This window comes from Ruditapes philippinarum, unplaced genomic scaffold, assembly GCF_026571515.1.
Source record: "Ruditapes philippinarum isolate M1 unplaced genomic scaffold, ASM2657151v2 ctg5169_1_1_1_1, whole genome shotgun sequence".
NCBI lineage: Eukaryota > Metazoa > Mollusca > Bivalvia > Venerida > Veneridae > Ruditapes > Ruditapes philippinarum.
In genome coordinates this window covers 58,425-75,179 of record NW_026866764.1, presented here as the reverse complement: position 1 = coordinate 75,179, position 16,755 = coordinate 58,425, and the positions used below count along the sequence as shown (strand labels likewise).

General features: G+C 32.8%; 1 protein-coding gene across 1 annotated transcript; it reads right to left on the bottom strand.

The window, feature by feature from the left end:
* Positions 1-10,817: 10,817 nt before the first annotated feature.
* Positions 10,818-11,970, bottom strand: LOC132733591 (uncharacterized). Its single transcript, XM_060720251.1, has 2 exons — positions 11,518-11,970; positions 10,818-10,949 (listed from the first exon to the last, which is right to left on the bottom strand). Exons 1-2 carry the CDS (start codon positions 11,968-11,970, stop codon positions 10,818-10,820), a joined length of 585 nt encoding a protein of 194 aa, XP_060576234.1.
* Positions 11,971-16,755: the final 4,785 nt, after the last annotated feature.

The window sequence follows — 16,755 nt, the reverse complement described above, 5'->3', positions numbered from 1 at the left end:
GACGCTGCCACTGACTTGAAGTTCACTAGAAAAATGATTTGTCCTCTGTGTGCTTGGAAAATCGATTCTCTGCCAATAACCATGAATAACTCGCCCATAGAATCACTAAATCTAATCAGAGTTATCCGACATGGCGGAAAATCATAATAACGTTTCCTGGAAGATTGTCACATGATCGCCTTTAAAGATAATTGTTTTTCAGTTTCATTGCATATCATGAAGAAAACTGAAATTCTGAATTCTGAATTGGAGCTACAATGTTCTCTTATAATGTGTAATCTGTTTGCAGCGTTTTATCAAGGTTTTCATTGACTTTTCTTTTTATCAAAGTCCACGGCTTAAATTAAACATTATCCGCCATGTTTAAACAAAGAAACAAACGAACGAACACACGCACGCACGCAGACGCACATTAACGAACGAACGAACAAAGAAACATATTTTCTTCGTATGTCAAGTCACTGGACAGACGCTATCGTTATTTTATCAAATACTCTAGTGAGGACAAATATCAAGTAACATTATATTAACTTTGCATTGAAATAATATCAGTTTTTAACCTCTTGTTTCTATGATATAGTAAGGTACAAATATGTATTTTTTTCTGGACACAGGCATTTATAACTTACCTTCTTGGATAGACTCGAATCACTTGTTACATTCGAGTCACGACTTGGCTTAAAGAACATAACTCATTCAGTGCTGTTACTATACCAAATGTCCCTGAGAGATTTTGGCTCCATGAAAATATGATAATTTCAGATAATTTTGTATTTGATTAAAGAGATCCTTAAACGATTATCTAAAAATGACCAATAACAAGTGTGATCATGCAAAGTTTTTTTTTAATTAATTACTGGTACACTACTGGACAGCCACATTTCTTCCTTGCGGCAAGTCCAGCATGCTTTTAGCTGGACCTTCATCAAATTAAAGTTCGCGTTGAACAGAACTCTGTCAGTTCTACACCCATTTTATATATTGTAAGCAATGTGTACATGTAGTTTCCTATATCACAAATCAATCCTACTTCAATCCATATGCATTAAGTTATTAATCAGGAAATTGAAATACGTGTATATAAAGAACGTCGACGCGTCGTAAACGCACAGGTTGCTTACACTATATACCATGTGCCAAGGGGCGGAAAGAGTGTTTCGGAAAAAGGACTACATGCATATGGTAAGCGCTTGTATGGGTCAACTGGTGGGGACCAGCCTGTAAGAGGTAATCATCAGAACGAGGTCATGTTACTTTTTTTACTAGTATGTAAAAATCGGTTCATAGAATGTTTTATCGTTCATAGAACATACTATGTTACATAATAGCGAATCAGTTTTATGACTGTTTTCAAAATGGGAGGGACTAGTTAAGCGCAATGACTATGCGCAATGGAATGATGCACGGGGAATCTATAACGTCCGGTGCTTTAGTAGTGTTTACAAATAGACAAAATAGATGGAAACACGACGTATATCTGACGCCAGTGATGGCAGAATGGTGCAGTGATGACTCACTGATCAACGGGCAGTTTGTAAATTTGGTTGGTATATTGATGTTAGGCTGTCAACCTCACAACCTTCATTGACTGGACAAATTATCAAGTAATATTTGACTCGTTTTTCTAGTAACTAAAATATTTTGAGCGGATCAAAACTGGCAGCTTCGGGAAAAAAATCCATGCAAATGATTGTTTTTTGTGTGTTTGTTTCTTGTTTTTTTTTTTTGTTTTTTTTTGTTGAACAAATATCTCATTTTTGTAATAAAAGTGATTTCGTGTTATACACAGACATCCATCACTTAGAGTCACACAAGCAAATACCTACCTGAAAATGTCACATGGGTCCAAACTAGCCCGGTTGAAAAGAAAACCCTGTCGTTGTAATGGTAGAAATTTATTTTCGCGGTAGAAACGCTCTGAAAATGGCCAACAATTTGACGGAAAATCATGATTTCTCTTTAAATAATTTCTTTAATCTTTAACATACTTTTTTATGCAAATGTGAGACGTAAAAGTATCATGTGTAATATTTTCTCAAGATAGAAAAGTTGTTTATGCAGTTCGTGCATTAAAACAGCTTTTTATTGGACAAAGATTAGCTACGACCAAATTTCACTAAAAGCAACGAATATGAAGACATTTAGTTTCCTATGTTTAGAACAATAACAGGAGTTATCTACTCTCCCCATGGAAATAAACAACAAACAGACTTTTAACCATTACCTTACCTTAATTAATAATAGAAATGACTGTTTATGGTAAGACAGGGGTTCAGAGACAGCCTATGCTGTCCTTCAGGCCCATTCCATCAGGGGGAGGACGGCAGAAGACTGTCTCGGGCACCCCGGCGGCGCCCTGTTTCAACAGGGAGGGGGGATACTAGTGTCCTACGTTGCCGGGGAGGAGCTCTGGTTGACTCCATGTTCCCTTGCCAACCTAATTTTAAATATATCTATTCATTAAACAATAAGTCCCATCTTTTTATAACATATTTTGATAAATAACAGTTGCTGTTAGGTTAATTCGCCTTATTTTCTATCCAACACGAAAAGAAGAAAATGGGGTATCAGATCTTATAATATGAATAAGATCTGACAAAACTAAATACTTTTTCGTTAAATAATAATACTAGACATTGTAAAACAACTGTCTTTTTTGTAAATATGTCTCCATCATTAAAATTATTGGCTCATAAACTAAGGTGTTCGCGAAGGAAATTTTTCTTATTTTCTTCTATGGTATTTTCTAACAACCAATGACAATGAAGTATTCTCTAAATAACAGAAATACAACAATATGATTGGTCACAATTATCGTGTACAGTAAAAGGTTTATTTTCTTCTATTTTCGCACTTACGAACTTTCGCTATACGTTAGATAGAGCGGAAGTCAGTGCGCGAGCATGCGCTTTGCCATATCTCGTTCAGTTACTGCTCACGTTTTAAACTCGGTTGCTAAAAACTTGCTATGAAGCGACACTAAGTGTACATGGCTTTTACAACTAAAATATCAGACAAACACATTAAAACAATACACAAAAACTACACATACTTGTTTTCTATATTAATAACTGATTGTCAAACAAATATCTCAATATTCTTACCGATTTAATGTATTGTTTACATGTGATGTCAGCAACGCTGTGTGTTAGATTACTTTCGGTTCAGAAAATTCATTTGTTTACCATCAAAACTCATATGTTTACCATAGGAACCATATATAGATAGAAAGCAAATTAAACAAAGGTAAAGAAAAAATTGTCTGTTTCTGAACAAAAAATCGAATAAATAAATACAAAGTCATTTTAAAAGGTCCCTTCTTTAAGTTCATTTGAAAGGGGAATAATTTGGTTGGATTTTAGACAGGGAAACAGGGAGTTATCTTTCATAGCTAGGGAATATGGCCGACTGAAATCATGCAAGCAAGTTTGTAAGTGTTTCGTAAATGTAAAATACTTTCTGTCTCGTTTAACATCGTTATATGTGGTGGTTTATGGAAAGCCTTGACTGTCTTATGATTGTAAAAATGAACGTTGTTGTGTCACTCTTTCTTTATACGATGTGCACTCATGAATATATTATGTAGATGCATCCTTATATGAAGTCAACTCAACAATATATGATGTCAATGTGACTTTATATGATGTCGACCAGTCATTATACGATGTGCATTTATGAATATATTATGTGGTTGCATCATTATATACAGTCAACTTATCAATATATTATGTCAATCTTTCATTATACGATGTGCATCTATTATTATACGATGTGCATTTATTATTATACGACGTGCTTCTATTATTATACGATGTGCATTTATGAATATATTATGTGGTTGCATCATTATATACAGTCAACTTATCAATATATTATGTCAATCTTTCATTATACGATGTGCATCTATTATTATACGATGTGCATTTATGAATATATTATGTGGTTGCATCATTATATACAGTCAATTTATCAATATATTATGTCAATCTTTCATTATACGATGTGCATCTATTATTATACGATGTGCATCTATTATTATACGAGGTGCATCTATTATTATACGATGTGCATTTATGAATATATTATGTGGTTGCATCATTATATACAGTCAATTTATCAATATATTATGTCAATCTTTCATTATACGATGTGCATCTATTATTATACGATGTGCATCTATTATTATACGATGTGCATCTATTATTATACGATGTGCATTTATGAATATATTATGTGGTTGCATCATTATATACAGTCAACTTATCAATATATTATGTCAATCTTTCATTATACGATGTGCATCTGTTATTATACGATGTGCATCTATTATTATACGATGTGCATTTATGAATATATTATGTGGTTGCATCATTATATACTGTCAACTTATCAATATATTATGTCAATCTTTCATTATACGATGTGCATCTATTATTATACGATGTGCATTTATTTTTATACGATGTGCATCTATTATTATACGATGTGCATTTATGAATATATTATGTGGTTGCATCATTTTATACAGTCAACTTATCAATATATTATGTCGATTTTTCATTATACGATGTGCATCTATAATTATATGACCGCTGCTTTATATGAAGTGCAAACATCATTATATCGTGTGCTTCTGTCATTATGATGATGGGGTAAAATTTATTGGGTTATATCTCACTATGCACCGTTAATGGCGTTATCTGAAACAGCGGGAAAACTCAAAGTTGACGGTGCTTGTTAAGAATAAGATTTGTTATAACATCCAAGACATGGAAAAAACTGTTAATGATATGTTGAACATTATTTGTTTTTATTGTTAAGTTGTTTTCTTATCACTATTTTTTCTTTATTTTTGGCTAAGTAAATAAAGATGCAAAATTTGAGTAAATTGAAGAAAATTGTTGACACTGCATAAAGTGAGAAATTGTTTATGGTATTATATATTTTTATACTCTTAATAGGTATGTTTTGTCTATTGTTTCATTGTCATGTATTATTTTAAAACAATTAGCTCTTAGAAAAGAAGAATGTTTTCTTAAAAACCATTTAAGTAAAAGAAGAAAAGAACACAACTTTGAATGACATTTCCTCCTCATTACATACCGGTATGCCAATTTATGAGATAATTTCACAGAATAAATTCTTTTTTTACATGTATCTATTTAATATTTCTGAATTAATTTATGTTTAGTCTTTTTAAGCTGAGTTTAAACTTAGCTGACACTCAAGATATTATTATTTCAAAAATGAAAAAATATATCAAAATTTGAGAAAGTATACCCTTTGAATTAGCTGCTAGGTATTTTAAGCCATCATTAATTCCTTTCTGCGTAGCGGAAAGTGGATTATAGGAATGGCCTCCGTCTGTCAGTCCTTCTGTCTATCTATCCCTAACACTTTTGTGTCCGCTCCGTAACTTTTAAACTGCTGAAATTTTTTTAGATAACTTGGCTCAAGTGATAACTTTAATGAGACAATGTGCAGAGCGCAATAATTGAGTTGCTATCCAAAAGGTCAAGGTCAAACTTTAAGGTCAAATGTTAAAAAGTCTTCACTTTGTGTCTACTTCATAACTTTTTTAACCACTGAAATTTTTAAAAAATAACTTGGTACAATTGATCACCACCATGAGAACATGTGCAGAGCGCAATAATTGAGTTGCTTCTCCCAAGGTCAATTTCACACTTAAAGGTCAAATGTATAAAAGTCTACATTTCATGTCCCCTCTATAAGGTTATATGTTCTCCATAACTTTTTTATTTAATGGAAGATTTTGAATAACTTGGCACAAATAATCACTATTGTGAGTCTATGTGCTTATTATATGCATGGCCATGGTTTGTAAAAGGTCAAGAAATACTTCACTGAGGAAGGGGATTTAGCTGTCCTTCAGACTGTCTTGTTATAATTTATTGGGCTATGTGGAAGTAAACCAAATTCATTTTCCCCATTAAACATTAAAAAAGGTCCATGAATTGAAATTTTGAAAGAATTTAAATTACAAATGTGTTGATTACAGTAATTACAAACATTTTTACATGATATACCTGTTGTTTTGAGAAATGTAAAGCACTGGTTGAAATATTTTAAGTAAGTCATAAAGGAAATCACTGTAAAGCTATCCTTTTCTATGTTTTGTTGTTTGTTGTTTTGCATATTGTTTTCAATTAGACAGTAAAGCAACTTTAAACTTTTGTTGTTGTTTGTTTAAAAGACAGTAAAGCTACTTTAAACTATTGTTGTTTGTTTAAATATTTTATTTTAGAAATCATTTTCTTGCCATAATTACAGTAATACATCATGTTATAGTATTGCCTGATAAACATTGGAGGCAGCATTCAGGTCTGTCCCTCCGTCCATCACAAAATGTTTTTTTGCACATAGCTCAAAAATAATTTGACCCAGTGATGAAATTTTATAGAAAAGTTGGCCATGGTTGTTGCACACCTGAGGGTTGCTTGTCGATTATTTCAGTATTGGCAGAATTATTATTACCCTTGACTTGGGAATTTTTTTTTTCAACTTGTGTCCCTCGTGGATCAAAATCTATTTTACCTAGGGTCATGAAACATTACAATGATGATCAGCATGTGTAGTTGGCTCCTTGGCGTTTGCTTGTATATTCATTGTGTATTAGCAAGGTTATAGCCCTTGACTTAATAAAAAAAAATTGCTATTTTCAATTTCAGTCCACATAGCTGCAAAAGTATTTGAGTTAGTCATGAAACTTTACATGAATGTAGATCTGCATGTGTAGTTTAGCACCTGGTGTTTTGCTTGTGGATACATTCTAAATTTACTTTCAAGTTTGTTATTATCCTTGATTTTGTAAAAGTTTGATATTTAATTAATAGTTAAAGTAATCAATCTTCAACTTGTGTTGCACATAAGAGTCGTGACACTTTTCAGACAAACAAGGCTAATGACGATCGAGGAACTTTCGACTGATTTATAGTTGCAAATTTTCCGAAGAGTAAGTGTATCTACTTAATGTTTTAATTATTAACTCCTATTCTAATTTCATTTTGATTAGAATCAATTAACGTAAGTAATGGGGCGTCCGTGGCCGAGTGGTTTATGTCGTTGACTTCAAACCACTTGCCCCTCACCTCTGTGGGTTCAAATCCCGACAGGGACTTTGGATTCTTTCATGTGAGGAAGCTATCTAGCTAGCTTACGGAATGTCGGTGGTTCTACTCAGGCACCCGTTCGTGCCTGAAATAATGCATGGAAGGGCACCTGAGGTCTTCCTCCACCAGTAAAGCTGGAACGTCGCGATATGACCTATACTGTGTCGATGTGACGTAAAACCCAAAACAAACAAACAGTTAAAACGTAAGTAATATTGTTAAAATCTAAGGTGACAATTAGTGATGGGCCGATTAGCTGGTATAATCGATTATCTACTAGAAAAGCCCAACCGATTCCGATAATCGATTGTGTTTTCTCGGGGTCGATTATGGAATAGTGGGTACTAATACAGTATAGTACGGAATGCAGTTAGGGCCATTGCCTATTAATGTGTTGATCTGAAACGCGATAGTCGATAGTACGATGGTGAAAACGCGAAATCACGAAACTACGATGGTGAAAACGCGAAAGTACGATGATGAAAACGCGAAAGTACGATGATGAAAACGCGACAGTACGATACTACGATGATGAAAACGCGATAAACTATCGTGTTTTCACCATCGTACTGTCGCGTTTTCACCATCGTGGTTTCGTGATTTCGCGTTTTCATCATCGTACTGTCGTATTTTCATCATCGTACTATCGCGTTTTCACCATCGTACTATCGAGTTTTCATCATCGTACTGTCGTGTTTTCATCATCGTACTATCGCGTTTTCACCATCGTACTGTCGTGTTTTCATCATCGTACTATCGCGTTTTCATCATCGTACTATCGCGTTTTCATCATCGTACTATCGTGTTTTCACCATCGTAGTTTCGTGATTTCGTGTTTTCACCATCGTACTATCGACTATCGCGTTTCAGATTAACACATTCATAGGCGATGGCCCTAACGGCATTCCAGAATGCCGTTAGGGCCATTGCCTATGAATGGTTTGACCTGAAACGCGATACTCGACAGTACGATGATGAAAACGCGAAATCACGAAACTACGATGGTGAAAACGCGACAGTACGATGGTGAAAACACGATAGTTTATCGCGTTTTCATCATCGTAGTATCGTACTGTCGCGTTTTCATCATCGTACTATCGCGTTTTCATCATCGTACTTTCGCGTTTTCACCATCGTAGTTTCGTGATTTCGCGTTTTCACCATCGTATTATCGACTATCGCGTTTCAGATCAACACATTCATAGGCGATGGCCCTAACGGCATTCCGTAGTATAGTCGAATCTTTTGAAATTTCCCGTCAAGTACTTTAATGTTAGACTTCAGTATTATATTTTGGAACTCAAGAGCTTTGCTTATATATTCTCCCCACTTATGTCCACAAGTTTAAAGTACCCGAAATATCAGATGATTAATGCTTAACAGGTGAAACTGAAGTATGCCAGCCAACGAAGCATTATTATTTCATTGCAATTATCAAAATTATGAAAATTGACTAAACAGCATACAATTAGGCACAACTGTCAATATGGCGGCGCCCATAGCGTCAAACAATAAGTTCCTAAGAATAAGCAAAACTTTGATAGATTTTCATATTTTGTAACGGTATGTCCTATTGAATCTATCTGTCGACAAGGGACAAAAATGCTGGGACATTTCCGTATCCATTATGCAATATAAGTTGAAAGAACTTTATTTTATATGTAACTTGATTATTTTAGAGACACATTCAATGTGCATGTAAAAGTGTAAAACAGTTTTTTATGTGAATAAATTAATGCTGTTCTTTGCTAATTGTCTAGAAAACAAATAAATATAAATAAGATGTTAACTGTCTTGTTGTTTGTTTTTAAACGGAATGTTAGGATTGTAAAGAGAAGTCAATTCTCTCAAATGCCAGCTATGTATACCCTAGGTTGTAATTAATTGTGGTGTCCAAGCTTTCCTTGTTTGCAACTCTTTAGTGATTACTAAACAAATTCCTGTTAACCTGAAACCACCTGAATAACATATAGGCTTGAGTTCCCATCTCTTTCAAAAGATCATTAGATTTTTTATTAAAACAGTCACTTTTAAATTATCTGAAGAGACATATTAAATAACATTTAACCGATTATTTTTCCGATATATCGCATTGGTTTACTAACCGATTCTAACTGATATCAGTTGCAGTTCTGCCACCGATATCCAATCACTAGTGACAATTAATGGAAAAAACACATTACGGGAAAAATGAACTGAAAGGAAAATAGTGAGGACGAAAAGAAGTTCTGTTTGCAGTTAGTGGTAGATTATCATATGCAAGTTTGACTTCGGTCGAGTATCTTTTTTAAAGATACTTCCTGTTAACTATGCAGCACTGACAATAGTCGAGCGCATGGTCCTACAGCCAGCTCGTGATGAATATTTTTGTTTATAGTCAAGTCAAGTCAATTTGTTTGTTTAAGTCTCACTTTTGTACATACATTAACAAATATTACAAAGTTATAAAAGAAATAAGTGAAGAGAGTTATGAGAGACTAAGAACATGATCATAAATAAAAACCCATTTATATTTTAATATATACAATTATATATTTGCGTGCAAAAATCTCAGTAATGATAATGTAGCTACTGCTTCTTTCAAGAGCTCACAAGTTTTGCTTCTGGGAATGCATTTATTGGAATATTTCTATGTTCCACACCAAATAAGTCAAAAATTATTATTATTTATGCCATTGATACTCACTTAACATTTATAATATGCTTGTACAACTTTAGAAGTGTAACTTTTTCAATGCTGGTACACTACAACAGAAATGACCATTTAATATGCATGTCTCAAGATAAGCAGAGAAATGTTTAAATTCCAAATGAGATAACAGTTCATCTATATGTTAACAAAACATAAATATTGTTCCACATATACGAACCCATATATAGTTTGACATAATTCAGTATTTCTATCGCTTGATTAAAAGAGAATCGGGGTATTATATGTGTTTGGATCAATTTCTAAGATACACTTTTGCTTAATTTGTATAGTTTTACAATAATTATTTAGAACATTTCTTTATTTTTCATACATTTAACCATATCTGGAGGCGAGACAACAAAAATCCTACAAGTAAGATCTGCAGGTCATAAGTTATTAGCATTGTTTTTACCATGTCCGTTTACTTATGATCCAACATTATTCGTAAAACTGATTACATAATACACTATTAAAATGTACTCGACCGTGCGAATTGTATGGCTATGTCATGGAGACCGCCACAAATGCCAACGTTCGTTAATACCACATATATATTCTAAAATCTACTTAAGATCGTTGTCGCCTTCATTAAGACGTCGATTCCGTGGTTGTCTGATGTCCAGTCCTGTGGACATTCTTCATCCAGTTGGGACAAACACTCTTCACTTAAATTCAAATTAGGAAACCTAACTAACGGTCTGTTCATGCGGTACTCATCTGGGCTATCAACCTCGCTGTCTGAGTCAGTTATTTGTCTAATACCAATGTCATGCGTTGGCTCAGCAGGGGGATTGTTCAGCATCCCAGCAGTGAAGAGTTTGAGTGGTGATGACTTTACCGTTCTAATTCTATGGCTAATCCATGCAGACCTCCACAAATGCAAACGTTTGTTAATACTGCTTAAATAGACGTGATGTAATGCATACAAATGTTTCTCATTCAGTACATCAAGCTGAAACCATCGACACCACCGCAAATTATAAAGTTCCACCGGATCAATTTATGGTTTGTGTCAATGTGCCACAGTTCATTTGGACCTTGCACCGTTTAAGTCGCTTCCTCTTCCGTTCTTGTACACCATCACTATCCAATCGTTTTAGAGCATCTCTGACACGAAATCTTTGTATCTGTGATTAAAAAAACAACAACATTGTATCACCATATTACAGTATTTATAGACATTATACATTTTGAAAGGCTGGTGGATAATTTACAAATGTATTGATCAACACACATAATGGACAGTTAATCTTACAGCATGATAAAGTTTCGTGACAAATGCCAATGAAACACAATAGGCATTTTTATCGGTTGATTGCAAAATATAACTGAATCTTAGGTTTTAAAACAAGCATTAAATTTTGTTATACTATTGTATATTTCCTTAATACGTCTATATAATCTTTTAAGTACTATAAAATCCGAACATTTGATTTATACCAAAGCTAGCTGTTTCAAGTGCAGACCTTAACGACACCGTAACGAATCTTAAGTCCAAAGTTTTTGTCAGTGTTGTTTATGACCCCTTTTCCTATAATACTCGTACCATTCTTTTTTTAAGGCTTTCCACTTTGTGCACTTACTTTACTTGGCCAAAATTTCAATATAAATGAGGTTTGGCGTTGGTATACACACGCTCTTAGAAAAGGAATTTAGAATTAACTAGTATTGCATAGTACATGTATATCTACATACCTTAATACCCTTTTCACCTAGCAGATTCCTCAACATCATTTCTCCACACCTTGGAAATTCTTCTAGGATCTTTGCCATGACCACATCCAGCTGATGATCTTCAATACTGGTGAAAGCATATTTTGAAATTCCGTGTCGTCGCATATTTCGATAAATTGTGCTTTCCGATACACCAAGAAGTTGGCTGATGTTAACAATTGAAAATCCAGATTCTAGAAGACTTTCAATAGTTATTTTTGGTATCTTAAAACCACGCTGCACTGGTTTGTTGATATGTCTTCCGAAAGTTACACATTCCACTCGCAGTTTCATGATCTCATATCTTTCTGTTACACCCAAACATTTAAAGTCATAAAGTGAAAGTAACGGCATAATATCTGGAGTAATCTTCTGCTCTCTAAATAGCCTTATTTGGTAGGTTCCAAACCCACATTTAACTAAAATTTCTTCCATTGTCTGTTGGAAAATAACGTTTTTTTCGTCTATGAAATTGAATACATGTGTAGATGTTTCCCTATAATACATGTATATTCATAGGTTCACATTGTTTAAAGAAAAAATGGACATCATATAAAGACTCATTTACATAATATATCGATTATTTGACTCTATATAAGGATGGTTTTATATAATATAATGATGCAACCACATAATATATTCAAAAATGCACATCGTATAATAACAGATGCACATCGTATAATGAAAGATTGACATAATATATTGATAAGTTGACTGTATATAATGATGCAACCACATAATATATTGATAAATGCACATCGTATAATAATAGATGCACATCGTATAATAATAGATGCACATCGTATAATAACAGATGCACATCGTATAATGAAAGATGGACATGATATATTGATAAGTTGACTAATAGTTGATAATGATGCAACCACATAATATATTCATAATTGCACATCGTATAATAATAGATGCACCTCGTATAATAATAGATGCACATCGTATAATTACAGATGCACATCGTATAATAACAAATGCACATCGTATAATGAAAGATTGACATAATATATTGATAGGTTGACTGTATATAATGATGCAACCACATAATATATTCATAAATGTACATCGTATAATAACAGATGCACATCGTATAATGAAAGATTGACATAATATATTGATAAGTTGACTGTATATAATGATGCAACCACATAATATATTGATAAATGCACATCGTATAATAATAAAAGCACGTCGTATAATAATAGATGCACATCGTATAATAAAAGATTGACATAATATATTGATAAGTTGACTGTATATAATGATGCAACCACATAATATATTCATAAATGCACATCGTATAATAATAAAAGCACGTCGTATAATAATAGATGCACATCGTATAATAACAAATGCACATCGTATAATGAAAGATTGACATAATATATTGATAGGTTGACTGTATATAATGATGCAACCACATAATATATTCATAAATGCACATCGTATAATATTAAAAGCACGTCGTATAATAATAGATGCACATCGTATAATAACAAATGCACATCGTATAATGAAAGATTGACATAATATATTGATAAGTTGACTGTATATAATAATGCAACCACATAATATATTCATAAATGCACATCGTATAATAATAAAAGCACGTCGTATAATAATAGATGCACATCGTATAATAACAAATGCACACCATATAATGATGTTTGCACTTCATATAAAGCAGCGGTCGTATAACAATAGATGCACATCGTATAATGAAAGATTGAAATAATATATTGATAAGTTGACTGTATATAATGATGCAACCACATGATATATTCATAAATGCACATCGTATAATAATAGATGCACGTCGTATAATGAAAGATTGGCATAATATATTGATAAGTTGACTGTATATAATGATTCTACCAGATCATATATTCATAAATGCACATCGTATAATGATTGGTCGACATCATATAAGGACACATTGACATCATATATTGTTCAGTTGACTTCATATAAGGATGCATCTATATAATATATTCATGAGTGCACATCGTATAAAGAAAGAGTGACACAACAACGTTTATTTTTACAATCATAAGACAGTCAAGGCTTTCCATAGTGGTTGGTCCATCTATCCGATTCTGATAAAGGTTTGAATGATTTATCAGTGCGTGGTCCGCGAGCTCACATTTTCTCCAGCAAAAAGGCGAATGTATTAAAATATAATCAATGCCGTACAATGAAACTTTATAAGATAAATACAAGGTAGTCTAACTAGACAAAACTATTTTGATGTATTAGGTTAAGACGCGAACATATTAACAATACGCGAGGGGTAGTTGCCTAGGTTATATACGTACAGTATAGAATACTGTATGTAAGTTTTCGAACCATATATTTTTATGTGTTAAATTTTGAGTCAGTGCACAGCCATTGTATAAAGTGTAACAAAACTTATTTTAAGTGTTTATTTAAAAGTGGCCCTAATAAGCGGCCGTGAAACGGTGCTATTTAAGAAGTGTATTTATTTATTTATTTATTTTGTAATTTTAATTGCCGTTTTTAATTTTAATTGAATAATTTCTTAAAGAGGCTGTGCACTAGACTATTTTTACCATATACAGTCCTCGTGGTTTATTTCAAAATTGGGAGGTGCTGGCTACAGATTACCTATCAATGTCAAAAAGACTCCATATTGTATATATCCCTTTGCCCCCCCCCGTGGTTATTTATTATCTTTCTTTTTTAATCCTGTATATATATGAAACTAGTATCCTTAATACTAGTAAAACGTGAACCCGTGCCCCATATGGAGCAATACGTTTATCACGGGTTCACTCAAGCATGAGATTTTTCTTAATATGTTTACAAAAAGACTAAATCTATCCACATTAATTGGTAACCAAGTTATTATATTATTAGCCATATTTGGGGACTTGGTTTTTTTTTTTCTAATTCTTCTATGAATTGTTTAAGTTATAGAAGATTAATTATTATGTGTGATATCTAGATGCATAATAATTTATAGACCATGGACAAGTGATAAATAGATAAGGCGCGTTTCCACCACATTTTAATTATTAATATTTGTTTTAACTAGAAATAAAGTTGGTAAAAACTCGTATACATTGGAATGCAACCGGGCACCCGCAAAATTTCTATCCAGTTCGCGCGACAAACTTGTCCGAAATAGGTCCAACAGAAAAACTTGCACAAACTTCAAGAAATCGGATTGACCTCCTTATTTAGAAAAAGAAAATTTTTTTTAGACAATGAGGACAAAGGAGGCAATCTTCTCTAAAAAACAAAATCAAAATTAACAGTTATAAAGCGGGTGTTCGGTAGAACTTTAAAAAAATTTTATAAATTAAAAAAAAAAAAACTGTGGCTAATTACAACATGTAATTAATTGATATGCATCCCAATTTAATACGGTTTATAACATTTAAAAATAGAAACCAACATAAATAACAGTCAGCCCACAATGAATGGTCAGAAAACGTTCCTGACATGCCTTCTCGCACATAAGTATGCGAATTCTACAATTATACATGTAAATCTCTAAAAAATTTTATTTATATTAAATATTAATTAGCCCTGTTTAAAAGACGGTAACTTATATAAACGTCTTGGCCGATTTTAAATTACAGTGCTTTTAAATTATTAAAATTTTAGATTTCTCAAACTTAGTATGGGATTGCCCCATCTTCCTCCCATGGCAGAGGTTGTACGTAGAGACTACCCTGTCAATGGGGGATATGGTATATTGCACATTAAAACACAATGTACGGATATAACAATTAGTAATTAAACATCAGCTCCCCCTTTTTAAAGGGTTATAAATGAAGTATTATGCTCGCCCATATGGTCTCTTTTCGGTGGCGAGGGTAAACAAAACCGAAACACACACACACACACACAACACACACACCCACACACACATATGTTTAAAACTGTTGTGTCATCACTATTAAATTCATAGATATAGGGGTGTCCTTTATTTCCATATAAAATAAACTCTCATAGAATTCATGGACTTCATTTTATTTTAAATTATGTTTACTGCGGTGTCACGACTTACCGAAATACCGAAACACTACCGAAATACCCTCGGAATACCCGATAATAGATAATACCCATAAATGATAGATTAAAGGAGCCGAAATACTCCCGATACTTTTTTCGGGCCGGAATACCGCAAGTTTTCACCAAATAATCATCTAATTACTGCTTTGAAATCGAGACAATACAAATTGCAATAACGCTGATTTGTAAGTAAAATGTCTTTAAAGGGACTCCACTGAGGTTTAAAAGCCTAAAAACATAACATTAGAATTTCTTATATAAATTTAATGAACTGAGGCGCTTTAAACAGAAATATATGCAAAGATAGTTAAGAAATATACCTTAAAATAAATCGAAAATCGTAGTTTTATGCTTTTCTTAGCCTAATTAAACGCTTTTCATTTTGGGTCATTTCTTTACAATTTGAATAATTATTATGGAAAAACGAAGTGCGCGAATGATTTGAAAGTTTGCACAAAGATTCGAGGTCTACACCTACATCAAATAGTACATTTATCTGGAAAAAAATATTTTCAGTCCCATCATGTCAAAAAACCTCAGTGGAGTCCCTTTAAAATTGATATATGTGAATATTTTTTTTATGTCACAGATTGTTTGGAATCATTAGAAAACAGAAGGTTGAAAAGAATTCTATCGCTAAGAACGACGAAATATAAAAAAAATCCGGCTCTTTTAACTCAGTTATACATGTACTTTTTTTTCTGTGTTATTGTGTATGTTGTGGATATCATGACGACATGACGAAATGAAATCAGGCATCAATTGATTTATTTATTTCGGTAAAGAAAACATATACTTTGACCTTTGGAACAGTATATAAGCGCTTTTAATTGAGTAATTATTGATTTATTACCTCATTACTACCAGGTATTTCGGCTTTCTTATATCTGTTATCGGGTATTCCGACTATAATAATAATAATAATAATAATAATAATAATAATAATAATAATAATAATAATAATAAAGACTTTATTTAACGAGAGAACTCATTTGAACAAACATATCAATTACCCATGAGGCCCTCAACAAGGAACAATATAAATTTAACATATTCAAACTATTAAAATACATAAATGTAAAAACATACAGGAGATTATCAATTTGTATACATCAATGCGTGATAAAACCTCAAGTATAAGGTTTTAAAATGGTCAACAGATGTTTC

What these genes read in the sequence shown, in the direction of transcription:
- LOC132733591 (XM_060720251.1), bottom strand. Translation starts at nt 11,970, where the DNA reads ATGGAAGAAATTTTAGTTAAATGTGGGTTTGGAACCTACCAAATAAGG. An exon ending in TAGGTGAAAAGGGTATTAAG is followed by an intron (nt 10,950 to 11,517) that starts GTATGTAGATAT and finishes TTTTAATCACAG; the next exon opens with ATACAAAGATTTCGTGTCAG.